General features: G+C 39.8%; 2 protein-coding genes across 3 annotated transcripts in view; one reads left to right on the plus strand and one right to left on the minus strand.

Moving 5' to 3' along the window:
- CUNH4orf45 (chromosome unknown C4orf45 homolog) overlaps window positions 1-4,924 on the plus strand; it is a 140,487-nt gene extending 135,563 nt beyond the window's left edge. For both annotated transcript variants that reach the window (XM_037737597.1, XM_037737599.1), the window contains one exon: window positions 4,749-4,924. In XM_037737597.1, coding sequence (XP_037593525.1) covers window positions 4,749-4,763 — 15 coding nt within the window. In that variant the 3' untranslated portion in view covers window positions 4,764-4,924. The remainder of the gene's footprint in view (window positions 1-4,748) is intronic.
- Window positions 335-27,039, minus strand: part of FNIP2 (folliculin interacting protein 2) — a 145,660-nt gene continuing 118,955 nt past the window's right edge. Inside the window, 3 exon segments of the mRNA XM_037737596.1 lie at window positions 335-1,562; window positions 2,589-2,704; window positions 6,855-7,055. Of these exon segments, the coding sequence (XP_037593524.1) occupies window positions 1,484-1,562; window positions 2,589-2,704; window positions 6,855-7,055 (396 nt within the window). The 3' untranslated portion in view covers window positions 335-1,483.

The raw sequence follows: 27,039 nt of genomic DNA on the forward strand, positions 1-27,039 counted from the left end.
TTATCTACATTTTGCATCATTAAAAAAAAGGGGGAAAGGTAGCAGTTCTGATTTTTATCAAATAAAAAAATTGAAGTCATTCTAGTCCCTAATAGGGAAGTTACTTCACATTTCTTAGGTACAAAGATACATGAAAAGAACTGGAATTCATAGAACAGTGGAAGGGAATCGGAGCCTATTCAAGAACCGCAAAGTGCTAACGATGTTTAGCTTTGCTAGATTAGCTCCTTTTAATGGCCAATTTTTAGAAGTCTTTTACTTTACCCTGGATATCAGTACATAGTCTGTTTCACGGTCAGTAAACTAAACTTTCTTTTATATTAACAGATTTTTTTTTTGGGAAATAATTCATTTTGGTAGGTTTTATACAATGGGTAAGTTAATTTCTGGAAAAATGTTTTGAAAAGGATGTAGGAATTAGAAGGCACAGAAATGATAATGTAAAAATTGAGATCATATATGGATTTTTTCTACATGTTCAAGCTAATTGCTTTCATTAGTCATCCTGAACTGTTGCAGGTTTCCTTTCCCACCAGGACAGCTGTGCCTTTTAAAGTGTAAATAGTTATTTGTATTAGCTATAAGAAAAAAGTGGCTTCAGCTGGAAGAACTTACCAACAGAAACACTCTTGAGCTTATAGAAATAACTTTGGTAAACGGCCTCTCTTAAAAAGGCTGCTGAAAGCTCTAAAATATAAGGATAAAACATGTGGTCTCAGACTGTACACTTTGCTGCTACAAACTACATCTGATGGGATTAAGAGGCTACATTGATTCTTGGGTTTATTGCACCAACAATCCATCTCTGACCTACCTGTGGCTGCATCTGAAACAAGGTAAACTCCAAGAAGAAATGAAAACAGTGGGTCCCTAAAGCACTCTTCCCAACAGGCAATTCTTTTACATGTTTTATGTCAAATAGTCACTGCTACCGCCACTGGAGCTGAAGATGGCACAGTGTGGCTTTCTTCATTTCACCTTGTGTAAAAGGCAAACTCTGACCTGGAATCCAAAGTCTGTGTTCTGACTGACGTCTAAGAATAGCAAAGTATGTTTTCTCCAGTTTGGGGAGCTCATGCTCAAACCTGGAAGCAGTTTCCTACTGGAATGTTATGTACACTGTCGACCTCCCCGCTCAAGTCACTTGTCCTTATTCTGCCCAAACAGCACAAGGCAATCTGTCCCAATAGCTTAGTGTTTAGTGTAGTGCTTATGTTTCCTTCTACCAAAAAGGTCTCTTTGTTGATTCATGGGTAACAAATGGCCTGAAGTGTTCAAGACAATCACAAATGCCATTATGTCAAGTAAACCTAAGTCTTCAATGAAGCATCAGCTTGACAGCAAAAACACAAAACAGAAAGGTGGAATGACTGTTTCTGTTTGCTCTTCTCATGCTTTTGACATCACAGAGAGCTTATTCCTTTCTCCTTCCGTTGAGAATTTGATTTTTTTCTTCCAAGGAAGAACTATCCTGAGCTTTAGCTTATAAGAGTATTTGAGCCACATAAGGAGAATGAGTACTGGCAATAGCAGTCAACAGAGGCAGGTCGTTGGATTCAATCCTGAATATTGAGAAAAGAAAAGAATATTACTTTAAAATAGCATGGTTTTATGAGAAAGTGTTATTTCTAGGTACCAAGTTTGATAGATTATCATTTAAAACTAATGAAAAAGCAAAACAGATGGAAGGATAATAAACTTATTCTTTTCATAAAATATTCCAGTGGACACTGACCAGGGAGGCAAAGGGAGAGAAATACAGGAAGTGTGTTGTGCCTGTGTGAGACATAAAGCTCTTTTTTCCATGGCAGGGGCCACCAGACTTTCTCACATTCCTGTATTCCCTGTATAACTTCATTGTATCATACTTTAAGGTTTTCTTATTATAAACTCATTCTTCCAGTCAACACTCCTAAATGCATATTGATTTTTCACCTAAGGTCAAACAGCTCTTAGAAAAATGGTGATGGTAGCAATTTCTTAAACCTTAGGCATGTGTTCAAAGGTTATATGACTGATATCCTCACAAGATTCTGAGAGCAAGGTGACACTAAAAGATACCGAATTAAGAGACATCACGGTTTCAAATGGACACAGCGTTGGCTGCCTCTTCCAGCTGAGGTGGATACAGTATGGGCACTGGCTAAATTATGTCAGGTGTCATAAAAAAAAGTCAACTGTTTCAGTCTGTGGAATGTGTCCTAATTCTTTCCCTTAAATTTCTCGAAATAATAAAAAGTAAAACAGTATCTGGCATCACTTCATGGGGTTTTCTAGTCCTTCTCCTGTAATGCTACGTACAGATCTGATTTCAGAGTGGACAGAAGTTCTCTAGCACTTTTAAGAGGAGTAACAGAGCACGACCAGCGTAAACCCCTGCGATTGTGGGTATGAAGCCCAGTATCAATCAGATACAAGGAACATGCTGTTCACTTGGGGAGCTGCAGAGGCACGCATCTAATGGATTCCACATACTTTGATGGGTGACCAGGGCCTGAGTTTAGGTTGGTACAGGCTAAACACATCAGTGGGTACAATGCTAGGGATGCCCATCAAAGGGAGACGTGGCAGCACTTCACAGAACTCACCCCAGTACGACACCTAATTCTTTCACATGGACTCGCGTGTGTCCCCGGAGATATTCAGACAGCATTTTGCTTTTAAGGTACATCTCCTGTAGTCTGTCTTCAAGATGCATGATGCACTGCAAAGCCAAGAACATTCATAATGAGGAAGTCAAATATCTGCCAATATTTTAAGAATCTTCTTAATTCATTTCTAACTACCCAGTTTTAATCTCATCTGTTTCAAATACACTTAAAAAATAACAAGCCATCGCAAACCCTACCACTACCAGGTATAAGAATTGGTTCTTGTAAAACAAAGCTTACTTTTGCTAACTATTAAGATTTACATATATATTATTCTGGTCTTTTTAAACAAGTATTTTTTCATAGTTGAAATCATTCCAAAAGTACATTCCTTGCCTTTAAAAACTTTATAATAATCCTTTTCCACATTATTAAGAACTCTTTATTGATATAATTTTTATAGCTAAACAATCTTGAGAGTGTAAATTTACACTTACCCACATAGCAATTTGCATTTTTGTTCTTAAAAATAATTTAGTAAACAGTATCTCTTTTGTTGTCTTTTTTCCCCAGTATTTCAGATTATTCTGGCCCAACGCATTTCCACAGGAGACTGACTGGAACAGGTCATTTTGAACCTGCCCACAACTTTTTTTTTTTTCTTTTGCTTCAAGAATGTATTTTAACTAGGTCTTTAGTAACAATAAAGAAAAGGCAATTATTTTCAGGACATCTTTACCCTTGGAATGGTGTTCTGTTGTATTTTTTAGGGACTAGCAGCCATCTGTGTCTTTCACCAGAGGCAAATGCTTTTGCATTTGGCAGGCAGAGCTACCCAAGCAGCTTCATAAGACACCTGATGGCTTTGGCAAGGGTAATTCCATCATACATAATTTTCTTCTAGACCATTAGGCCTGTTATTTTCAAGGTAAAATGATTAACAGATGCATTTGAAAATGTTGATCTTGACCATCTGGGCTGATCAGTGGCATGGAAAAATATCTATGAGAGATGCAATGTTTTCAGTTTTTCATTGGTTTAAAATCTTAAATGCATCGTGTCAGGTGGATGAAACACAACTGCTAAGTGACTAAGAGTTATAAAGCAAGAGGGATTTCACCAATTCTCATAGAAATGCTCCTCCAAGTAAACAAAGTGGTGAAAGGATCTCTAATTAGCTTTCAGTTCCTTATGGAATGAAACAGAAAAATTTCAATAAGAGTTACAAAATATTAAAAAGTATTCATATTATATTGAATCCTTTCTCTTTTGACAAAGTAATTACAGTGTTTACAGTCTGTATGAAAACTGTATGATGCAATGTGGAAATAAGAACTCTGGTCTATATGAATATATACTAGACATGAAATCCAAGCATTTAGACAACTTTTAGCCAGGCACAGTGGCTCATGCATGTAATCCCAGCACTTTGGGAGGCTTAAGTAGGAGGATCACTTGAGTCCAGGAGCTCGAGACCAGCCTAGGCAACATAGTGAGACCCTGTCTCTACAAAAATTAAAAAATTACCTGGTCATAGTGGCACATACCTGTAGCCCTAGCTACTGGGGAGGCTGAGGTAGCAGAATTGCTTGAGCCCAGGAGGTCAAGGCTGCAGTGAGCCAAGATCACACTACTGCACTATGGCTTGGGTAACAAAATGAGACTAAAAAAACTCTTGTCAAAAAAAAAAAAAAAAAAAAAAAAAACCCATTAAAAAAAATACTTGAGTATTAAATTGAACCGTGCCCGGGGCTTTTTAACTCCCTTTTCTGGGATTTTATTCCTGAGATGGATTTCTCCAATTTTTAATTTCTAAAATTTCAAATAGCTACTTTCTCTTTTTGTACTGAAGGTTCTAAAAGCCATTTAAATCACAGGTTTCATTCAAGTGATTTTTTTTTAGGTGAATTTTAAATTGCAGATAAAATTTTCTTTAATCTTGGTTTTGTTAGATTAAATAAGGCTTTCATACTACTAAGTGCTTGAACATACTTCTGTCCAAATGAAGTAAAAAGAATTAACTATTATAAGAGTTTATTGCTTTGATAACCAAGATGCCAATTATGACAAGACCTATGTATCACACAATGAAATATAAAAGTTTGGCAGATACTTATACGAAACTATGAAGTCTAATATACATTCCTTCCCTTACAGAAAAGGAAACATTAGCCTCTAAATCAGCATAACTCAACCTGCTTCTAGAAGGAAAAACTGCCTACAACTGTAGAATGAAAAATAAGATCATAAAAATCCATAAATGCTTCTCATATTGCCCCAGGAAAGATGTCTTACAAAAGTATGCTTCAGCTTAAAATACAGAGTTTGGAAAATAAAGATAAAGAGAGTGTAGAAAAAAAGGTGTTGTCAGTCTTTGCAATCATTCATGAAACTAATTGTTATTAACTATCATACTAACAGTAGCTGTTTACTGACTGCTTATAACATCTAACACCATTCCAAATGCTCTACATTAATTCTCTAATATAATTTCATAACCGTATGAGATGGGTTCTATTATTTCCCCAGCTTTGCAGATAAGGAAATTGAGGCTTTGAAAGGTTACATGGTTAGGAAATAGCAGAACTTGTATTTAACTACAGGCTATTGGACTCTAAAGCTAACATATATGGCTTTTAAAGTATCTTATATTGGCATGGTGCTTTGGTAGTAAAAAGCAGTTATCATATTCCTAATTTTCAGAAGATTCTCACAGCACCCTTGTTGAACAGGTACTATCTGCCTTTTACAAATAAGAAAGCTGAGGTTCAGAGAGTCTCAGGATTGTCCATTGTAACACAACTAACCGATGGCAAAGCCTAGACCATAACCCAGCTACGCAGTGTGGTCCTCCTGCCTTGCCACACTGTCAGGACTTTGATAACAACTAGACGGTATTCAGAGCACCTTCTTCAAAGCCATAAAAGTCTTGACTCTTCTTGAGGAATGGGTACACGTATGGATTCAGTCATAAAAACCCAGGCCAGTGACCATTGCATTAGCAATTAGCGTAGGTAATTAATGTTCAAAAGCTTCCTGCTTTGTTGGGTAAACAGGTTTGCATCATTTTTGGAGGCCAGGAGGCAGATAACAGATATTCTGGTTTTGGGCTGTGCTGCAGAGAACAGCGCTATGCAGATGGGAGGGAAGAGCAAAGAAAGCAGACTCTTTCCTCACACACCTGTCTCTGAGGTCAGCCCATCCAAGCTTTAACCAACTGTATGCCATATGCCTATAAGCTTCTCTCTCTCTCTCTCTCTCTCTCTCTCTCTCAAGTGTTCATCATCATTAGAAAAGCTTTTCTTCTTTTGAAACCTTTCCCCCTCCCTCTCTAAATGTATTTTCTCTTTCTTTCAATTTCTCGGCACATACACAGATTTGGAAAAGATTTTGTTGTGGATGTTAATTCCAGTGGCTAGCAGGGAGCTACTCACAGTTTTCTAAGAGTCTATAGGCTCTGTTTGTTGTTTGTATTTAAAGCATTGTTACGAAAGTGATTTTAAAATTCCATTTGGAAAGAAACAATTAGGCCAGGTGCGGTGGCTCACACCTGTAATCCCAGCACTTTGGGAGGCAGAGGTGGGCAGATTGCTTGAGCCCAGGAATTCGAGACCAGCCTCAGCAACACGGCAAAACCTGTCTCTACAAAAAATACAAAAATTAGCTGGCATGATGGCACATGCCTGTGGTCCCAGCTACTCAGGAGGGTGAGGTGGGAGGATCGCTTGTGCACAGGAGGTGGAGGTTGCAGTGAGTGGAGATCATTCCATTGCATGACAGAGTAAAAAAAAAAAAAAAAAAAGCAACAATTGATATTATGTGTGTATAGTACTTCAAAATTTGAAATGTTTACACAAAGAATACTCTATTTTATCCTTAACACCTTTGTGAAAATGTTCACTTAACAGGAGGAAATACAATCCCTTCAGAAACTGGCCTACTTATTATAATACCAGTCTAATAAAAGGAGAACTCATGAGTTCTCCAGTGGATGATTTACAATTTCCTTTTATGCTTGATCTCTTCACGCATTCCTTATTTACTGCACTGTATATTTTGTTCCAAAAAATTCCTACTCCTTATTATTTGTTTCATGGAAGAGCTATTACTGAAATCTATCCTGTTGCTGGTCTTATGTTGCATGTTCTAGTTTTAGTTATGCTAACCTCCAATAAACTTTTGAGTTTGTGATTGTATAAGCAAAATGTCATCAAAAGTATTTTAAAACTGTATTTCTTTGGTAATGTAAGAACCAGTACTTACAAAATCAGCAGGGAGGTGAAGCTTGTAGAGCTGTAAGATGGACTGAAGCAAACTGGACACCTGACTAGAGACCAGGACATCCTGGCCTAGTTTCATGTTGTCCGTCACTTTCCTCTGACTTGTAGCTACCTGCACACTCCATTTATCCGTGTCTGCGATAATACAGATGGCTTCGGCTATTGGCTCATCCAACACTGGATGCTGAAAGAGAAACACAGTAGGTCAACTTCCCACCATACCTCCAAGTGACGCTCAGAATGTCCGCAGTCTTTTTGTTTAGCGTTACACTAACATTTTAGAAGTTAAAGGTAGGAGCTACAGAAGTTTGGAGCTTTATAGGGACTCAAATAGGAGTGTCACTAAATCATTATTTTAAATTAATTTCATAAAACTGCTTTTAATCCGTTTTTTCCTTACACCTAGGAGGTTTGCTATAACTGTTGTTAAATGTTCACAGAAAGCAAAAAGATACATGCCCTCGCTACAGTTCAGGATATTAAAATTCATTTCTTTTTGAAAGGCTGCACTCTCCTTTGAAAATGGGGAAAGTGTACCTAAGGTGTAGGATATTCCATCCTCATTTCTCTAATAACAAAGCTAGGCAGGATAACTGAGTATTTCCTTAAAATTACAGCTTTAATCATGAAGCAAAATTGGGTAATTGTGTGTGCTACATACACAAATCATCTCTAATAACCATCTAAAATCACCAGGTGAATCCAAAAAGTCAAAGTTTCACTACTGATAAATACACTTAAAGTGTAAAATTCTTGACAGCTGGGCAGTTATGAATACAGCAGATTTAACAACTGGTAAATTGTGCCATAGGGTAAATAGGGTAAACATTGAAGCTGTCACAAGGACTTTTTAAAAAAATCTAATTTCTCAAAACAAAGTGTAACTGCTTGGGAGGGATGGGTGGGGGAGGGGGAGAATAGAGAGAGCCAGAGACAGAGAGACCTGTCTCAAAGCCAATGCACATAGGCACAGTTTTCTAACTCTCATTACCAAGGAATATTAGTACTGGCTGCATCTGTCCTCAATCCTTTCTACTATCCTGGGGTGAATGACTGCTTGATTTTTTTTGGCTGCTTAAATAACTTCCTCCAATAAATCCATCTGAATTTGCCTTTGAAGAATGGTCTGTCTTAGACAAGGCCCAGTGAGACCACAATTGGGGGTCCACCCTTCCCTCCAACAAGGTGTGGTTGTATGGCCCAAGCTATGCCAGCTGGATGCTCCTACCCTGGGAAATCCTTGTGAGTACTACAGAAGACCAAAAATGGCTGGCACCACCATGTTCCTGCTCAGACAGCAATTAGTACAAGGCCTGGTGAGACAGTACAAACGCCTTCAAGTAGTTCATGGTTCCTGGAACTCCAGAATTGCTGTGTTGCCTACTTCAACCCTCATTCTTTGGTTTTCTCATCAATTCTATACATTCCCAATATTCTTCCACTAAAGTCGCTCCCTTTTAAGTTAACAAGAGTTACTAACTGCAACAAAGAACTCAAAGAGATACACAACTTTGCCACTGGCCAGACCATGGTTACCTGTGATTTTTACAACTTAAGCCAAGTAGTGGGAAATACAAATCAAAGATACATGGTGATCTGACTCCCTAGTCGTAGACTCTGTGATTAAAAGGGGAGCCTGGGCAGTTTCATATTCCTGCTCACAAATGGGGATGAGAGTGGTGAGATGAATGAAAACTTTGTGGGGACCAACGGTTTTTCCTACTATTGTCTAAGGGGGAAGAGTAGGAAAAATATAAACCCTATTATCAGAGTTTATATTTTTCCCATTGAAAGAAACAGGCAAAGTCTAATGTTTAATACTTATTTGTTTAAATAAACATGAGATATTTGATAAAGTATACTTTGAATTCATAAAGCCCAGTTTCCCAAGACAGTTCTCGTTTTGTAGAATTGTTAATTGAAGAGAACAAAGATTTTCTTACACGCATAATGACCCCCTCACCATTTTCAACCAAAGGTAATGACCCTTTCACTCTGACGCTTCTTACGCAGGCATATGTACACTCTCCACAATGGACACCTAAAGATACATGGCCTTGGTGACTTCCCTTTACAAGTTCCTCCAAGGTCTTGTTCATCAGTGAGTCATAAATTTATAGCAAGATGCCATCAATCTGTCTGGTCCTTATAAAAAAAAAAAAGGAAATTTGAACACTTAAAATATTTGTATTTGGGGTTCAAGCTCCATCACTCCTTTGCATCTGCTAGAAATCCACAACATGCGGTCATGCCACGGGACAGATCTATATTAGGGACCGTTCCCTCATACTGACCATATGTCAACATACAATGAGTTGAACATACACCTGTCACCTTTCACAGCGAATTCTGGCTTTTGTGAGGGGAAAAGGGAGGAGGAGGATTGATTTGCAGTAGGTAATTTGGCCCTAGGTTCAAATCAAACTTAGTCTTTTAAATGATCTTCCCACTGCAGTGATAGGGAAGGGAAAAGTGTGCCAATCCCCTTATCCAACAGTGCGTAGACTATAAATTACATGGTACCACTACCAACATAAAGGGCTTTGTTTTAAGCAACTAATTGCTAGGATAAGAGTCAAGAAGCGTACTAGGAAGTTGATGGATGGAAGATTCTAAAACTCTTACCTGCTTAGTTACTTTTAAAATAATTGAGCCAACCTCTCTGCCCCTTTTTGTTATTGATGTAATCTAGGCTTGCAGAATTTTCATGTAAAAACATGAAAAATGAGAACAAGTCTTTTTATTTATTTATTTTTTAGAGACAAAGTCTTACTTTTGCCCAGGCTGGAGTGCAGAAATCTGATCACAGTTCACAGTAACCTCAAGCTTCTGAGCTCAAGTGATCCTCCTGCCTCAGCCTCCCAAGCAGCTGGTACTACAGACATGTGCCACCACACGTGGCTAATTAAAAGAATTTTTTTTGTAGAGATGGGGTCTTGCTATGTTGCCCAGGCTGGTCTCAAACTCCTGGCCTCAAGTGCTCCTCCCACCTCTGCCTCCAAAGAACTGGAATTATAGGTGTGAGCCACTCCATTTGGCCTCTAAACTTTCTTATTTATTTTTTTTGAGACAGTCTTGTTCTGTTGCCAGGCTAGAGTGAAGTGGTACAATCTTGGCTCACCACAACATCTGCCTCCTGGGTTCAAGCGATTTTCATGTCTCCTGGGTAGCTGGAACACAGGTGTGCACCACTATACCCAGCTAATTTTTATATTTTTAGTAGAGACAGGGTTTTGCTGTGTTTGCCAGGCTGGTCTCAAACTCCTGGCCTCAAGTGATCTGCCTGCCTCAACCTCTGAAAATGCTGGGACTATAGGCTCGCAAGTAATTTTTAAATCACTGGAGCAAAGAGGCAGAATCTGAGGCAGAGACTTGAGTAAAGACTAAAGAATAATGTCTAAAGACGGAGGCAAACTGACAAATCTTCTCTCTGCATCCTTAGCCTCTAGCACAGGAGCTGGCATTTGAAAAATGTTACTTGCTGAATGAAAATGAAACAGATTAAAACACAAGCAAATGACAAGAGTTGATGAGCATCTTGTGTTCCCTACAGCGTGGACTGCTGACTTTCATGCATGCAGGCCCCAGAAACAGAAAAGAACCAGCAGAACATTTTCAAAAGAGCATCTTAAAAAAAAATACTCCAAGAATTACATATTCTCAGGCTACTAAATATATACCACCCAATTCCCTGAATCAATCCAGTCACCTCCATCTAATTATATCACTTAGTAGCTACTAAAGAATAAACAACTTTTAAAGAAAGAACAAACTAGAGGGGAGTCTAAATATTCAAGAAAAAGAAATGAATGCTGGAAAAAGATAAAAATATCATCAACTACTTTAGTTACAATGCAAAGGGCACCAGAGCCACTGGTGGCCATCCCTGATTAGGCCTGAACTTGCACAGGGTCAGAGAGTTGAAGCTGAAGTTCTGGTGACTGGAGATTTCTGATAATCTTTCCAAAGGAAACTCCTCCCCATTAGAGAGTGGGCAGTGTAAACAGACTTATCAGTCAATCTCTAGGTTTTCAGAATTTAAAGAACTCTAAGATCCAGAAAACTATGTTTGGATTTGTCGCAGAAATATACACCTGCACACACCTTATGCCCTGGAATTCAATTTAAAATTTCTCTTACAGAAAACTTTTTTTTTTTTTTTTTTTGAGAGTCTCTGTCACCCAGGCTGGGGTGCAGCGGTACGTTCTCGGCTCACTACAATGTCCGCCTCCTGGGCTCAAGCAATTCTCCTGCCTCATCCTCCTGGGCAGCTGGGATTACAGGAACCTACCACCATGCCTGGCTAATGTTTTGTGTTTTTGGTAGAGACGAGGTTTCACTGTGTTGGCCAGACTGCTCTCGAACTCCTGACCTCAAGTGATTGACCCACCTTGGCCTCCCAAAGTGCTTGGATTACAGGCGTGAATCACCATGCCTGGCTGGGAAACCTATTTTTAAGGCATCTGTAGAACCACAATAAACAAACACTGAATTGTATGTATGCTTCTTTATAATACTATTTCTTATGGCCATACCTTAATAGAAGTTAGTAAATAGTGAAATCTGTTAAGTAAGTTAAGTTCACAATTTTATCAAGTTCATGTGCATAGTAGGTTTCATACATACACTTATTTGCAGTAACATACATGTAGCAGTTTTTTTTTTGTTTGTTTGTTTTGTTTTTTTGGTTTTTGAGACAAAGTCTCACTCTGTCACCCAGCACTGGAGTGCAGTGGTGCAATCTCAGCTCACCGCAACCTCCGCCTCCCAGCTCCAAGTGATTCTCCTGCCTCAGACTCCCGAGTAGCTGGGACCACAGGTGTGTGCCACCACACCTGGCTAATTTTTTGTATTTTTAGTAGAGGCGGGGTTTCATGGTGTTAGCCAGAATGTTCTCAATCTCCTGACCTTGTGATCTGTCTGCCTCGGCCACCCAAAGTGCTGGGATTATAGGCGTGAGCCACCACGCCTGGCCCATATGTAGCAGTATTTTTAAGAAATTAAGTACTCTAAAAAATGCTAACCTAAGATTGACTGATTTAAACACCTGTGAAAAGCCTGATCCACCATCTGCATTCTTAGGACCTGGAGTTTGGGCATGGGGACTAAAGAAAAGGAATAGGAAGGAGGGGGGTGGCTGCACCCCAACGCTGACAACTGAACCATGGTGAGCCTCACTTTGGCCTCCCAAACACCTTAAGGAAAAGGGAGGTACGATCCAGATACCTGTTGGTTTAGTAAGATTACTTGGCAAAATTCCTCTTCTTAATGTTAGAATCTTTTTTCCCAAAGGGTTTTTTTTTTTTTTTTACCTTGACTAAATATCTCTAGAAAAACAAACCAAAAAGTCCACGTTGCATTGTTACCTTTTTAAAAGTTCTCCTGCAAACCATTATTGTCTCAGATTAATCAGGTCCTCTGATGTAAGAGTTCCAAATGAAAATCTGAGAGAAATACTAATATTAAATACAGTTATTTCCACTTAAAATGCCTGTTTGAGAAACTTTACAAACCTGATGGATGCTGACATACATCAATTTCCCTCTTCTCTCTCAAGCTAAGGAGAATCAATTTTGAAGTTTCCCATACAAAGAATTTGTCAAATTATCCTCTCAGAATGAATCTGCAATGTGTTTGTACTTCCTCCATCAACTGAGAAAAGCACTGCCCTTTCACCACCCTCCTGAGTGCCCACACCACACTGAGTGTCCAACGGCAGCCAGGGTATCAATGCAGAGCTGCCCGCCCGGCACCTTCCCGCCCCCCTCGCCAGACCACTGCTAGCAGGTTACAATGCCTCCACAGAAACTTGAGGGGGTAACTGAGAAACTTCTGACAGGGACTTGATGATAGAAGAATACTGGAGATCAGTAAGGAGCTGCAAACGATTGTTAGGGCGGACGGCCAGTCTCCAGAGAGAAAGGAGGTAGAGGCCACATGCCATTATCGTTTTCCCCTCACTGCACTCATATGAGAAGTTAGAAACCATCATTTATTCAGTTCTACCTTGTCAATATCTCATTTATCCAAAGTACTTTCCTGTGAAGATTTCTCAAGATAGGTTAACAAATGAAATGCCTTGTTTTATAGATCTTTATAAGATTACTGAGTTTTCTTTGCTATTACAGCTTGTTGCATCAACAGGATAAGCCTGGATAATTTGTAGCTTCTCAGGATGAGTGGGTCCATTTCCTGGGAGTGTGAAATACCTAGGACATTCCAGTTTCAAGATTTTATGTCAGATTGCTGCATACACAAAGTATGCTGCCTTCATTCACATACACGTGACTTCTGCTTTACTTAAACTTCCACGAACAAGAAATGTCTACAATGTTTAGAGAATCGCAAAAGCTGTGGTTCTGATAATTCAGCAAAGGGCAACGATAAGATGACAGCAAGGGCTCTGAAGTCAGACTGGGCTTGAATACAACCACCATCACTTAGCAGCTGTGGGACCTCAGCAACTCAATCTGGGCCTCAGTTGCTATGTCTGTACAATGGGATGGTACTTAGTTCAGAGTTTCTGTGAGGCTTAAATGCCATTTAAAGCACAAGTTTTCTGTGAGAAAGATGTGTTGAAACAGAACCTAACACATTCGGTGCTCAAACATGTGTCCTGCTCTCCTGAACCACCCCCTCTCTGTATTGACATGTTCCCTAAAACCTCAAACTCAGAGCTCACAAATAGTGTGACTGTGAACAACACTGCCCTAGACTATGTACTTTACCTAAAACCTCAAACTTCCTAAAATACCACATTATCCTCTCCCTCAACAACTCTAAGATCTATGCTAGCATACCTCACCCAAACCGTTGTTAAAACTGTTCTTCCATACTTACAGTGCTTTACCACCCGGGCCCACCCAAGCTATACATATTCAGTTCCAGTAAGACTCTGATATAGTTTGGCTCTGTGTCCCCACCCAAATCTCATCTCAAATTATAATGCCCACATTGAGGAAGGGAACAGGTAGGAGGAAATTGGATCATGGGGGCGATTTCCCCCATGCTGTTCTCGTGACAGTGAGTTCTCACGAGAGCCGATGTTTTTTCTTTTCTTTTTTTTTTGTTGAGACAGAGTCTCACTCTATTGCCCAGGCTGGAATGGAGTGGTACGATCTCAACTCACCACAACCTCTGCTTCCCAGGCTCAAGTGATTCTCGTGCCTCAGCCTCCCGAGTAGCTGGGACTACAGGCACATCACCAGGCCCAGCTAATTTTTGTATTTTTTAAGTAGAGGTGGGGTTGCGCCATGTTGCCCAGGCTGGTTGTAAACTCCTGGCCTCAAGTGATCCACTTCCCTTTACCTGGCCAAGAGCTGATGGTTTTAAGTGTGGAACTTCCTCACATGAGCTCGCTTTCTTTCCTGCCACCTTGTGAAGAAGGTACTTGCTTCTCCTCCAGCAGGCAGAACTGTGAGTCAAGCCTCTTTCTTTTATTTATTTTATTTTATTTTATTTTTTGTGAAGGAGTTTCGCTCTTGTTACCCAGGCTGGAGTGCAATGGCGTGGTCTCGGCTCACCGCAACCTCCGCCTCTTGGGTTCAGGCAATTCTCCTGCCTCAGCCTCCTGAGTAGCTGGGATTGCAGGCATGCGCCACCATGCCCAGCTAATTTTCTGTATTTTTAGTAGAGACGGGGTTTCACCATGTTGACCAGGATGGTCTCGATCTCTTGACCTCGTGATCCGCCCCCCTCGGCCTCATAAAGTGCTGGGATTACAGGCATGAGCCACTGCACCCGGCCCCTCTTTCTTTTATAAATTGCCCAGTCTTGGGCAGTATTTTATAGCCGTGTGAAAATGGGACTAATACAGCCTCCTTCTCCAGGCCAAAAAGACTCCTGCTCTTACCTCTGGTTGTGCCCAGAATGCCTTCCCTGCCACCCCATCTCAAGTCTACAATCCCTCGAGGACTTGTCCTGGGTCCACCCCTTGCCCTGGAAACCTTCCCCCATGCACTGCACTGCTCTTCCTTTGACTTCTGAGAACACTTGCTGTCCACACCATTCATTTAGGCATTTCATCACACAGTGTCTTCACTTGTTCTTGATTTCACATGTTTGTTTACCTAGTGATTTTATAAGTAACTCAAGGAGCTAAATCACATTTCTTTTTCTTCTGTAGCCTTTGAAAGAAACATAACAAAGTGCTGGGCATGTGCAAAATATCATACATAATCTAGCTTTAGTAAACGGTTTATTTTTGGATTCAACCCAGTTCCTATTAAGTCATCTGTGCCTTTCCTTTTTTTTTTCTGGCATATTATACCTCCAATGCAGACTAATTAATATATTTCTTTTCTATGTGCCACATTTAAATGACTGATATTTCATGTGATTATCTATTTTTAACCCAATGAAGAGTGAGGAAATGCCATTCTTACATATATGCTTCCCATTAACCACTTATTAATTCGTCATGCCATTTCTCCTGTGGCGGGGGCAGGAACACAGTACTGCTCTACAGATAGGAACACTCGAGACAAAAAAATAAATAAAGAGCATATTAAGTATCTTGGTATGTAAGAAATAGAGTTTAGGAACATACAAGTGTTTCCAACTTTTAGCCCAATGAGTCTGCCAAACCCTCTACTATAAAATCGAAGGACCACATCAGGGTAGAAATCCCTTAGAAGACAAGAGTGCAAGAAGTGTGAATGATGGTCTGAATTTACTGTCATTAGGAGGAAACACAGCTACTTCTATCATGCACTTTGCTACAAAAGTTCCCCATCTTTTATGCTGCTTGACATGCACCCTTTATCATTCTTCAAAGATGTCTCAGCCCACATTTATATTACAGAAAGCAGGAGCATGGAGACTTCTGTATTCATAACCAGCTCTGAAATCTGCACAACAGTTATAACAGTGCGGGTTTAACTATCAGGGATAAGCCACTGGGAAGCCTCTTTAAAATACAAAGGGAACAGGCAACTTATGATTCAGGTAACTGGAAGCACGTCCCTCTATGTTTTTCTCTGAGATACTCTGGATAATAAAATACATGATTCTTTGGCTTCATTTGCCTATTTGTTAATCATTTTATATAATTCTGGTAAGCTTTATACATTTATTAAACAGTACTTGAATAAGAGGATGCTACATGATAAAGTGCCTTTCCACAATGATTCTCATTATGTTACAGCACCATGACTTCATATGAGCCTTTACATAGCTTCAAGAAAGTCCTTTAGTCAGTCATGCAAAGAGCCCAGTATGATGAATGCAATGACAGTCACCTTCTCAGCATTGCTCTAAGTTGAAGGTCCTCAGATCCCCTTTGGTATCTTCCTGCCTCATCAGAGAAGATCCACCCATATAACTGCAACTTTCATGGTCTTGGAATTGAAGATTCAGGCTATGCAAGATAGTCCTTGGCCAACCTAACCCACTAGGATGGCTGAGAACCACTAAAAGGACTGCAGAGGTGTGTAAATTGTAGACCAGTTTTTTTTTAAAAAAGTAAACAAACAACAAAACCCCTTCAGTCTCAAATCCATCCAGAGAAAAGAAACCTGGTTATCACTCATTACTCTTAAACCATCTCTTCCAATATATAAAGTCATCTAGAATTTTGTTTTTAAGCTACATGTTAAGTAGACATTCCTGATAGCAGTTTTACTGAGAGAGGGGACAGACAGACCTGCTGATGGTGGCAAAGCCGGCTCTGAGATATGCTGAAAGGGTCATCAGGGAAAGGGGCTTCAATTCCCTGGAAGAGCCATGCTATCCCCTGTACCATTCCTTGCTTCTCATTCTCACTCTGCTACTGACCCCAGAGTCCTCACCACAGCCACCCTGTGTGCACGTCCTCAGCACCCTGGCCTCCTGCTGCCACACACCTGACCACACTGTTTTCACTGCTTATTTATTTCTTTGTATTTCCTGTTAGATTGCAAACTCCCTGAGAGGTGTCACATCTTCCTCTCCCTGGCTACTTCTAAGAGTTTTCTTTATTTTTGATCTTCAGTTGTTAGGTGTGAATTTGTTTATATTCTCCGTACAGTTGCTTATTTAACCTGAAAAATTCCAGCTATTGTTTCTTTGAATATTACTTTCTCTCATTTTCTCCATTCTCTTTCTGCATATTATAAAGTCTCTTCACTCTGGCCTCCACATCTTTTACTTGCTCTTTGATATTTTTCATGTCTTTTTGTCTTAGAGCTCAAAAAGATAATTTCTTAAGTAGCCTCCATTTCAAATTCTAATTCTCTTTAGCTGTATTTAATCTGCTCTGTTCTTTAACCTATATCCCTGGAGTTTTATTTTCAGATATTGTTTTTCCATTTTAGAAGTTCTTTTTAGTTCTTATATGAATCTAAATGATCATTTATCATTGTCCTCTCTTTTTTTTTGGTTCCAACTCCTTCTTTTTATTAGTGTAAACATTTTAAACATAGCTTCTTTAATAGTTGTTGCTGACTGGAGGAGTGCTAATTCTCCTGCTTGTATGTGCTTGCTCTCTGCTCATGATGATTTCCTGGTTTCCCACATATGTTTGTAATTTCTGAATGTGGGCCTATCTTACTGGAGCAATGTTTCATTTTCCTACATGAATCTCCTGAATTTGTGGTTGTGAAAGTGTCTAAAGTAGTGTGCTTTCTTCTGCCAGGGTCCTAAAGGTTTCTGTGCTCCTGGTTTTTATGTTTACTTCTTGGGTAGGGATTCGCAAATCACTTGGGTAGACTAAATCTGGACCTGAAATCCACAAATAGCACAGACCAGGGGTTTTGATTTCTCATGGGTAACTTTATTTTCCCCAACCTGTTTCCAGCCTGTTTCTTTGCTGCTTCACTGCTTATGTCTGGCGATTTCTAGTCTCCTTTTCATGGAAGAATAGTTATCTAAAACTCCAGGCTTTAGGTAAGCGGCTTGATTCCAGGTCTCAAGACTTCTTAGGTGCATATAAGACCACAATCTCTCATCCTTGGGTGAATGTGAGAACCTCAGCACTAAATTCCTCGGACCTGTATCAAAACTGAAATCCCGGAGACCAGCTCATGCTTACTGCTTTGGTTTAGATTTCTATTCATCTCTGGCACAAAAGGATTTCCATTTTTTTCACATACACAGGAATTATAACAATGGGGCAGCAATGAGGATGGTGATATTTTATCCATTACTATATAGTTTTAGAGGAGAAGCATGCCATCTATACCAGTTTAGTACATGTTGCTGGAATCTTCCCACATCAGATCTTTTTTTTTAGGCGGGGTGCAGGGGTGGGGGAGGGGGAGACAGGGTCTCACTCTCACCCAGGCTGGAATCTACTAGCTCCATCATAGCTCACTGCAGTCTCAACCTCCAGAGCTCAAATCATCCTCCCACCTCAGCCTCCTGACTAGCTGGGACACTGGGCACACAGCCACCACACCCCAGCTAATTCTACCTCAGATTTTGACTACTGCTATAACCACAGTGCCAAGCACATAAAAGGTGCCTGATAAGTATTTTTCAACAGATAAATATCTGAGGTGTGATTCTCCCTACTCCACCCCAAAAGCACCTCCAGCTTCTCTGCTCCATCAAGTGACACGAGTTATCCAAACCACCTGAAGTGGCACCACTGGAGATTTCTAGTGCATCAAACATATTTTTAACACATGAAAATACCAGAAGGGGTAACAATCATATATGACCTTATCATAGCTCTATAAGCATTTGCCTATCAGAAATCTTTCTCTTGGAAACAGGTTTAACGTCAGTCACTAAAGGCTTAAGAGTTGTAATGAGGTAAAGAAGAAGAGGAAAATCAATCATTTTGGACCTTGGGACATGGCTGAGGGATCCTGGTAGATATACATGAAGATGGCATGAAGACTTGGGGGTAGAGGGAAAGAAGGAAGGGTCCAAAGTGTGGGGAAATGGTCTGGAGGTGTGCAGAAAAAATGCCTGACCTCCTGTGAATCTGTGCTATGTGCTCACCAGGCTCATGCCCAAATGTAGCCCGTGGCCTTGAAGATAACAGTACGCAGCCTCCGGAATAGCTGCACTGTCAGGCTGGCCGCTTGCTGAGGTAAAATTCAATCTGAAGTTGAAAGGAGGTGCTCAAGGTCAGAAAGCGTTATCAGAATAAAGTTGTGTGATGAGATGTGCAACTCCAAAATAAAATGAGAGAGGGTTAGTAGCTTTTTTTTTTTTTTTTTTGCAGAGAATGGCACAGGTGTTCAAATATCTTGTAGGTAGTAAAAATTTTGGGGAAAAACATCAAAATTAGACATGTGTCTAACTCTGTCACGATGCAAAAAACATGAAGCCCAAGAGACTTATAATAAATGTTTATTCTCCTTTAGGTAAAGACAATGAACACACAGAGCCAAAGACATCATGTCTAAACATCTGATTCTTCCCCTTTATATTTCTTTAAAGAAAGGCCATCTCCCTTTTCTCTTTACTTCAGAAAAAAAGGATACTTGTAGTAATAGACACGCATGGCTGTAACCCCAGTTTTATGGGGAAGAGTCAACTAACGTTAGTGAGCCCTTTCTATGTGCCAGGTACCAGGCATGGTGCTGGGGATATACAGGGAAATTAAGTCACTGCTTTCTGCTTCAAAGTGCCTGCAGCCCTCGTGAGAGGAAGACATCTGGAACAGAACAGGGACATGGTGCCTGGAATTATTTCGAAGAATAGGCAACATATGAACTGGGTCTTCAAAAATGTAAGAAAGTGTGTTCAATAGTACCGTAGGCAAAGAAAGTATAATCTGATAGGCAGATAGGTGTGAGTAAAGGTGGACTATTTACAGAATGGCAAGTAGTGTGACTGGGGCATAAGAGGAGATACAGGGTATGTGTGTGTACTTGAAGGACATAAAAGGGACAATTCCGGCTAAGAAGTTTATACTTTATTTTCTTAGAAAATAGGAAGCTATTCAAGCAAAAGAATAAATGATTGTCTCATGCTTTAGAAAGTCCTCTTGCAGCACTGTACAAGCTGAACGAAAGGGGTAAAGTGGACACAGCGATGTCATTTGGGAAGATCAAAAGAACTTAAAAAAGACTAGTCACATTGAGAAGGGGAGAGAATTACAATGATTTTAGATTGGAGTTGGGGATAGCTAGAGATCAGTTATTTTATTTGTTTTTACCACAATCTACAATAAGAAATACATTTTAACACCATGACCTGGCATAGGTGCTTACATGACATCATGGCCTGGCAGGACATGCCATTTACATACAAGTGTGACATGTGTGCATATGTGTGTATAAATACAAACACACATAATACAAAGGTTTGACTAATCAATAAGCCAAATTACGTGTAATGATTTTAGTTCTATATCATTAAAAAAAACTGGCAATCAAAACCCATTTATAGGTCAAAACATATAGTTTTAAAAACGCTCCATAGGCCAATGGGCATAGGTTGTGTTGCACTGAGGGCTGTGGCTATAGAAGACAGTGCCAGAGGCCTGAGGCACTGCCATGTTTATTATCCAGTCGGGGGAAAAGAAAACAAGAGATGTTCCGAAATAGCAGATTGTCCTACATAGACATTTTCTTTGTATCCTATTGACAGTAAGGTTGTTGCTGATCTCAGGTATTTAATGTTACGTGTGAGATACTTAAGTAATGATGTACCATTTGAAGGGGTTTGCTGTTCTTTTCTAGTCCTACAGGTTGATTGCACTGCATGGACTAATTAGGTATTCATGAGCATATACATATAACAGCCAGGCTCTTAGCAAAGCTCTCTATCTGTGCTACTGATTCCTGCATGATATTTCTGGAGTCAATCTGTTGCTATGCTTAAAATTAAATGGAAGAGGCTGCTGTATCCAATGGTTACTTCATCTTATAAATTATTTTGTAAAATGCTTGAAGCCCTAGAGCACAGTTGATTTTTAAAAAACATCAAAATGTAGTGTTAATTTTGGTCTTGATGAGCCTGCCCTGCAGAGTTAGAACTGTCCAGTCTGTTCCTGGGCAGAGTGAGAGTGAATGTTTTTAGCACTCAATGAATGTGTGTACTGGTTCTCTTCAGTCATCCCAAACAGTAGGCCCCTGAGATTGACAAGGCCATTGACTAGTTAGGAGAATTTTAAATACATATGCATATATATGCATATAGCTTTCTTAACTCTGACAGTAATTTTCATTTTTACTAAAATAAGGGTTGTCATTCTCCTCTCCCATATTGAAATCATGATGTATTGCTGTATCATTTACAAAGCACTTTCACATTTTATAGCACTTTAGGTTCTGGGGTACATGTGCAGAACATGCAGGATTGTTGCATAGGTACATACATGGCAATGTGGTTTGCTGCCTCCATCCCTCCATCACCTATATCTGGCATTTCTCCCATGTCATCCCTCCTCAATTCCCTACCCCCAGCTGTCCCTCCCCTAGTCCCCCACAACAGACACCAGTGTGTGATGCTCCCCTCTCTGTGTCCATGTGTTCTTATTGTTCAATATCCACCTATGAGTGAGAACATGCAGCGTTTGATTTTCTGTTCTTGTGTCAGTTTGCTGAGAATGATGGTTTCCAGATTCATCCATGTCCCTACAAAGGACACAAACTCATCATTTTTATGGTTGCATAGTATTCCATGGTGTATATGTGCCACATTTTCTTTGTCCAGTCTATCATTGTTGGGCATTTGGGTTGGTTCCAGGTCTTTGCTATTGTAAACAGTGCCGCAATGAACATACGTGTGCATGTGTCCTTATAATAGGATGATTCATAATCCTTTGGATATATACCCAGTAAAGGGATTGCTGGGTCAAATGGAATTTCTATTTCTAGATCTTTGAGGAATTGCCACACTGTCTTCCACAATGGATGAACTAATTTACACTCCCACCAACAGTGTTAAAGTGTTTCTATTTCTCCATATCTTATCCAGCATCTGTTGTCTCCTGATTTTTTAATGATCGCCATTCTAACTGGCATGAGATGATATCTCAGTGTGGTTTTGATTTGCATTTCTCTAATGACCAGTGATGAGGAGCATTTTTTCATATGTTTGTTGGCCTCATATATGTATTCTTTTGAAAAATGTCTGTTCATGTCCTTCGCCCACTTTTGAATGTTTTTTTTTTCTCGTAAATCTGTTTTAGTTCTTTGTAGATTCTGGATATTAGCCCTTTGTCAGATGGGTAGATTGGAAAAATTTTTCCCATTCTGTTGGTTGCCGGTCCACTCTAATGATTGTTTCTTTTGCTGTACAGAAGCTGTGGAGTTTAATTAGATCCCATTTGTCTATTTTTGCTTTTGTTGCCAATGCTTTTGGTGTTTTAGTCATGAAGTCCTTTCCTATGCCTATGTCCTGAACGGTTCTGCCTAGATTTTCTTCTACGGTTTTTATGGTGTTAGGTCTTGTGTTTAAGTCTTTAATCCACCTGGAGTTAATTTTAGTGTAAGGTGTCAGGAAGAGGTCCAGTTTCTGCTTTCTGTACATGGCTAGCCAGTTTTCCCAACACCATTTGTCAAACAGGGAATCCTTTCCCCACTGCTTGTTTTTGTCAGGTTTGTCAAAGATTAGATGGTTGTAGATGTGTGGTGTTGCCTCCGAGGCCTCTGTTCTGTTCCATTGGTCTATATCTCTGTTTTGGTACCAGTACCATGCTGTTTTGATTACTATAGCCTTGTAGCATAGTTTGAAGTCAGGTAGCATGATGCCTCCAGCTTTGTTCTTTTTGCTTAGAATTGACTTGGCTATGCGAGGTCTCTTTTGGTTCCATATGAAGTTTAAGGTGGTTTTATTCCAGTTCTGTGAAGAAGGTCATTGGTAGCTTGAGGGGGATACAATTGAACCTATAAATTACTTTGGGCAGTATGGCCATTTTAACAATATTGATTCTTCCTAACCATTAGCATGGAATGTTTTTCCATTTGTTTGTGTACTCTCTTATTTCCTTGAGCGTGGTTTGTAGTTCTCCTTGAAGAGGTCCTTTATATCCTTTGTTAGTAGTATTACCAGGTATTTTATTCTCTTTGTAGCAATTGTGAATGACAGTTTGTTCTTGATTTGGCTCTCTTTAAGTCTGTTATTGGTGTATAGGAATGCTTGTGATTTCTACATATTGATTTTGTATACTGAGACTTTGCTGAAGTTATCAGTTTCAGGAGATTTTGGGCTAAGACAATGGGGTCTTCTAAATATACTCATGTCATCCGCAAATAGAGACAATTTAACTTCCTCCTTTCCTAATTGAATACACTTTATTTCTTTTTCTTGCCTAATTGCTCTGGCTAGAACTTCCAATACTATATTGCTACAAGTGGTGAGAGAGGGCATCTTTGTTTAGTGCTAGATTTCAAAGGGAATGCTTCCAGTTTTTGTCCATTCAGTATGATACTGGCTTTGGGTTTGTTGTAAACAGTTTTTATTATTTTGAGATGCGTTCCATTGATACTTAGTTTTACTGAGACTTTTTAGCATAAAGGGCTGTTGAGTTTTGTCAAAGGCCTTCTCTGCATCTATTGAGATAATCATGTGGTTTTTGTCTTTGGTTCTGTTTATGTGGTGAATTATGTTTATAGATTTGGATATATTGAACCAGTCTTGCATCCCTGAAATGAAGCCTACTTGATCGTGATGGATAAGCTTTTTGATGTGCTGTTGCAATCTGTTTGCCAGTATTTCATTGAAGATTTTTGCATCTATGTTCATCACGGATATTGGCTTGAAGCTGTCCTTTCTCGTTGAGTCTCTGCCAGGTTTTGGTATCAGGATGATGTTGGTTTCATAAAATGTTTTGGGAAGGATTTCCTCTTTTTGGATTGTTTGGAATAGTTTCAGAAGGAGTGGTACCAGCTCCTCTTTTTATGTCTGGTAGAATTCAGCTATGAACCTATCGGGACCTGGGCTTTTTTTGGTTGGTAGGCTATTAATTGCTTCTTCAGCTTCAGCCCTTGTTATTGGTCTATTCAGGGTTTCAGTTTCTTCCTGGTTTAGGCTTGGGAGGGTGCAAGTGTCTAAGAATTTATCCATTTCTTCCAGGTTTATTGGTTTATGTGCATAGAGTTGTTTGTAGTAATATCTTATGGTAGTTTGTATTTCTGTGGAATCTGTGGTGATATACCCTTTATTGTTTTTTATTGTATCGCTTTGATTCTTCTCTTCTTTTTTATTAATCTGGCTAGCGGTCTATTTTGTTGATCTTTTCAAAAACCAGCTCCTGGATTTATTGATTTTTTGAAGGGTTTTTTTTTTTTGTCTCTGTCTCCTTCAGTTCTGCTCTGATCTTAGTTATTTCTTGTCTTCTGCTAGCTTTTGAATTTTTTTGATCTTGCTCCTCTAGCTCTTTCAATTTTGATGACAGCATGTCAATTTTAGATCTTTCCTTGCTTCTCATGTGGGCATTTACTGCTATAAATTTTCCTCTAGACACTGCTTTAAATGTGTCCCAGAGATTCTGGTATGTTGTGTCTTTGTTCTTGTTGGTGTCGAAGAACATCTTTATTTCTGCCTTCATTTCATTGTTTATCCAGTCAACATTCAAGAGCCAGTTGTTCAGTTTCCATGAAGTTGTGAGGTTCTGAGTTAGTTTCTTAATTCTGAGTTCTAATTTGATTGCACCGTGGTCTGAGAGACTGTTTATTATAATTTCCATTCTTTTGCATTTGCTGAGGGGTGATTTACTTCCAATTATGTGATCAATTTTAGAGTAGGTGTGATGTGGTGCTGAGAAGAATGTATATTCTGTGGATTTGGGGTGGAGAGTTCTGTAAATGCCCATTAGGTTTGCTTGGTCTAGATCTGAGTTCAAGTCCTGGATATCCTTGTCAATTTTCTGTCTCATTGATATGTCTAATATTGACAATTGAATGTGTTAAAGTCTCCTACTATTATTGTGTGGGAGTCTAAGTCTCTTTGTAGGTCATTAAAAACTTGCTTTATGTACCTGAGTGCTCCTGTATTGGGTGTGTGTATATTTAGGATTGTTAACTCTTCTTGATGCATTGAACCTTTTACCATTATGTAATGTCCTTTTTTGTCTCTTTTGATCTTTGTTGGTTTAAAGTCTATTGTATCAGAGACTAGGATTGCAGCTCCTTTTTTTTTGCTCTCCATTTGCTTGGTAAATCTTCCTCTATCCCTTTATTTTGAGCCTATATGTGTCCCTGCACGTGAAATGGGTTTCCTGGATACAGCACACTGATAGGTTTTGAGTTTTTATCCAATTTGCTGGTCTGTGTTTTTTATTGGGGCATTTAGCCCATTTACACTTTAGGTTAATATTGTTATGTATGAATTTCATCCTGCCATTTTGATGCTAGCTGGTTGTTTTGCCCATTAGTTGACACAGTTTCTTCATTGTGTTGATGATCTTTACCATTTGTTATGTTTTTGTAGTGGCTGGTACTGTTTGTTCCTTTCTATGTTTAGTGCTTCTCTCAGGAGCTCTTGTAAAGCAGGTCTGGTGATGATGAAATCTCTGAGCAATGCTTGTTTGCAAAGGATTTTATTTCTCCTTTGCTTATGACACTTAGTTTGGCTGGATATGAAATTCTAGGTTGAAAGTTCTTTTCTTTAAGGATGTTGAATTTTGGCCCCCTCTCTCTTCTGGCTTGTCGGGTTTCTGCAGAGAGATCCACTGTGAGTCTGATGGGCTTCCCTTTGTGGGTAATCTGACCTTTCCTCTGGCTGCCATTAAGATTTTTTCCTTCATTTCAACCCTGTGAATCTGGATTATGTTTCTTGGGGTTGCTCTTCTTGAGAAATATCTTTGTGGTGTTCTCTGTATTTCCTGGACTTGAATATTGGCCTGCCTTGCTAGGTTGGGGAAGTTTTCCTGGAAAATATCCTGAAGAGTATTTTCCAGCTTGGATTCATTCTCTCCGTCACATTCAGGTATACCTATCAAATGTAGATTAGGTCTTTTCACATAATCTCATATTTCTTGGAGGCTTTGTTCATTTCTTTTTACTCTTTTTTCTTCAATCTTGCCTTCTCGTTTTATCTCATTGAGTTGATCTTCAATCTCTTGGCTGATTCGGCTATTGAATCTCGTGTATGCTTCGCGAAGTTCTCGTGCTGTGTTTCTCAGCTGTATCAAGTCATTTATATTCTTCTCTAAGCTGTTTATTCTCATTAGCATTTTGTCAAACCTTTTTTCAACGTTCTTAGTTTCTTTGCATTGGGTTAGAACATGTTCTTTTAGCTCAGAGAAGTTTGTTATTACCCACTTTCTGAAGCCTGTTTCAGTCAATTCATCAGACTCATTCTCCATCCAGCCTTGTTCCCTTGCTAGTGAGGAGCTGTGATTCCTTGGAGGAGGAGAAGCATTCTGGGTTTGGGTGTTTTCATCCTTTTTGTGCTGGTTTCTTCCCATCTTTGTGGATTTATCTACCTGTGGTCTTTGTAGTTGGTGACTTTCGCATGGGATCTCTGAGTGACATTCTTTTTGTTGATGATGAAGTTATTTCTTTCTGTTTCTTAGTTTTCCTTCTAACAGTCAGGACCCTCTGCTGTAGGACTGCTGGAGGTCCACTCCACACCCTGCTTGCCTGGGGATCACCTGCAATGCCTGCAGAACAGTAAGGGTTGAGGCCAATTTCTTTTTCTGTTATCTTTGTCCCAAAAGGATACATGACAGATGTCAGATCAGGTGTCTCTTCGGATATACGGGATTTGGGGAGTTGCCTGAGGAGACAGTCTGTCCCTTATAGGGGCTCAAGTGCTGAGCTGTGAGCTCCATTGTTCCATTCAGAGCTGCTGGGCAGGTACATTTAAGTCTGCTGCAGCAGAACTCATAACCAACTTTTTTTCCCAGGTGCTCTGTCCTGGGAAGGTGGGGCTTTATTTATAAATTGCTGACATGCTGCTTTTATTCAGATATGCCCCCCAGTGGGGAGGTAGCCTAGTCACAGTGCACCAGCAGAGGCGTTGCTGAGCTGCTGTGGGCTCTGCCCAGCTGCTGTGTGAACTTACTTGCAGTTTTCTTTATAGAGGTATAGTTAGAACTGTCTCAGTAATGGTGGTCTGCCTCAATAATGCAGGCTGTCTCTGTCATGGCTAACTGCCTCAGTAGTGGCAGATTGCCTCGGTAATGGCGGACTGCCTTGGTAGTGGCGGACTTCTTGGTAGTGGTGGACTGCCTCAGTAATGGCAGATACCCTCCCCCTACAGAGCTGGACCGTCCCAGGTCCAGCTGTCCTTGCTGTGAAACTCTCAATCCAGAGTGTTTCAGACTGCTGGTCTTTGTTGGG

The sequence above is a fragment of the Cebus imitator genome, unplaced genomic scaffold, assembly GCF_001604975.1.
Source record: "Cebus imitator isolate Cc_AM_T3 unplaced genomic scaffold, Cebus_imitator-1.0 Scaffold40, whole genome shotgun sequence".
NCBI classification, from domain to species: domain Eukaryota; kingdom Metazoa; phylum Chordata; class Mammalia; order Primates; family Cebidae; genus Cebus; species Cebus imitator.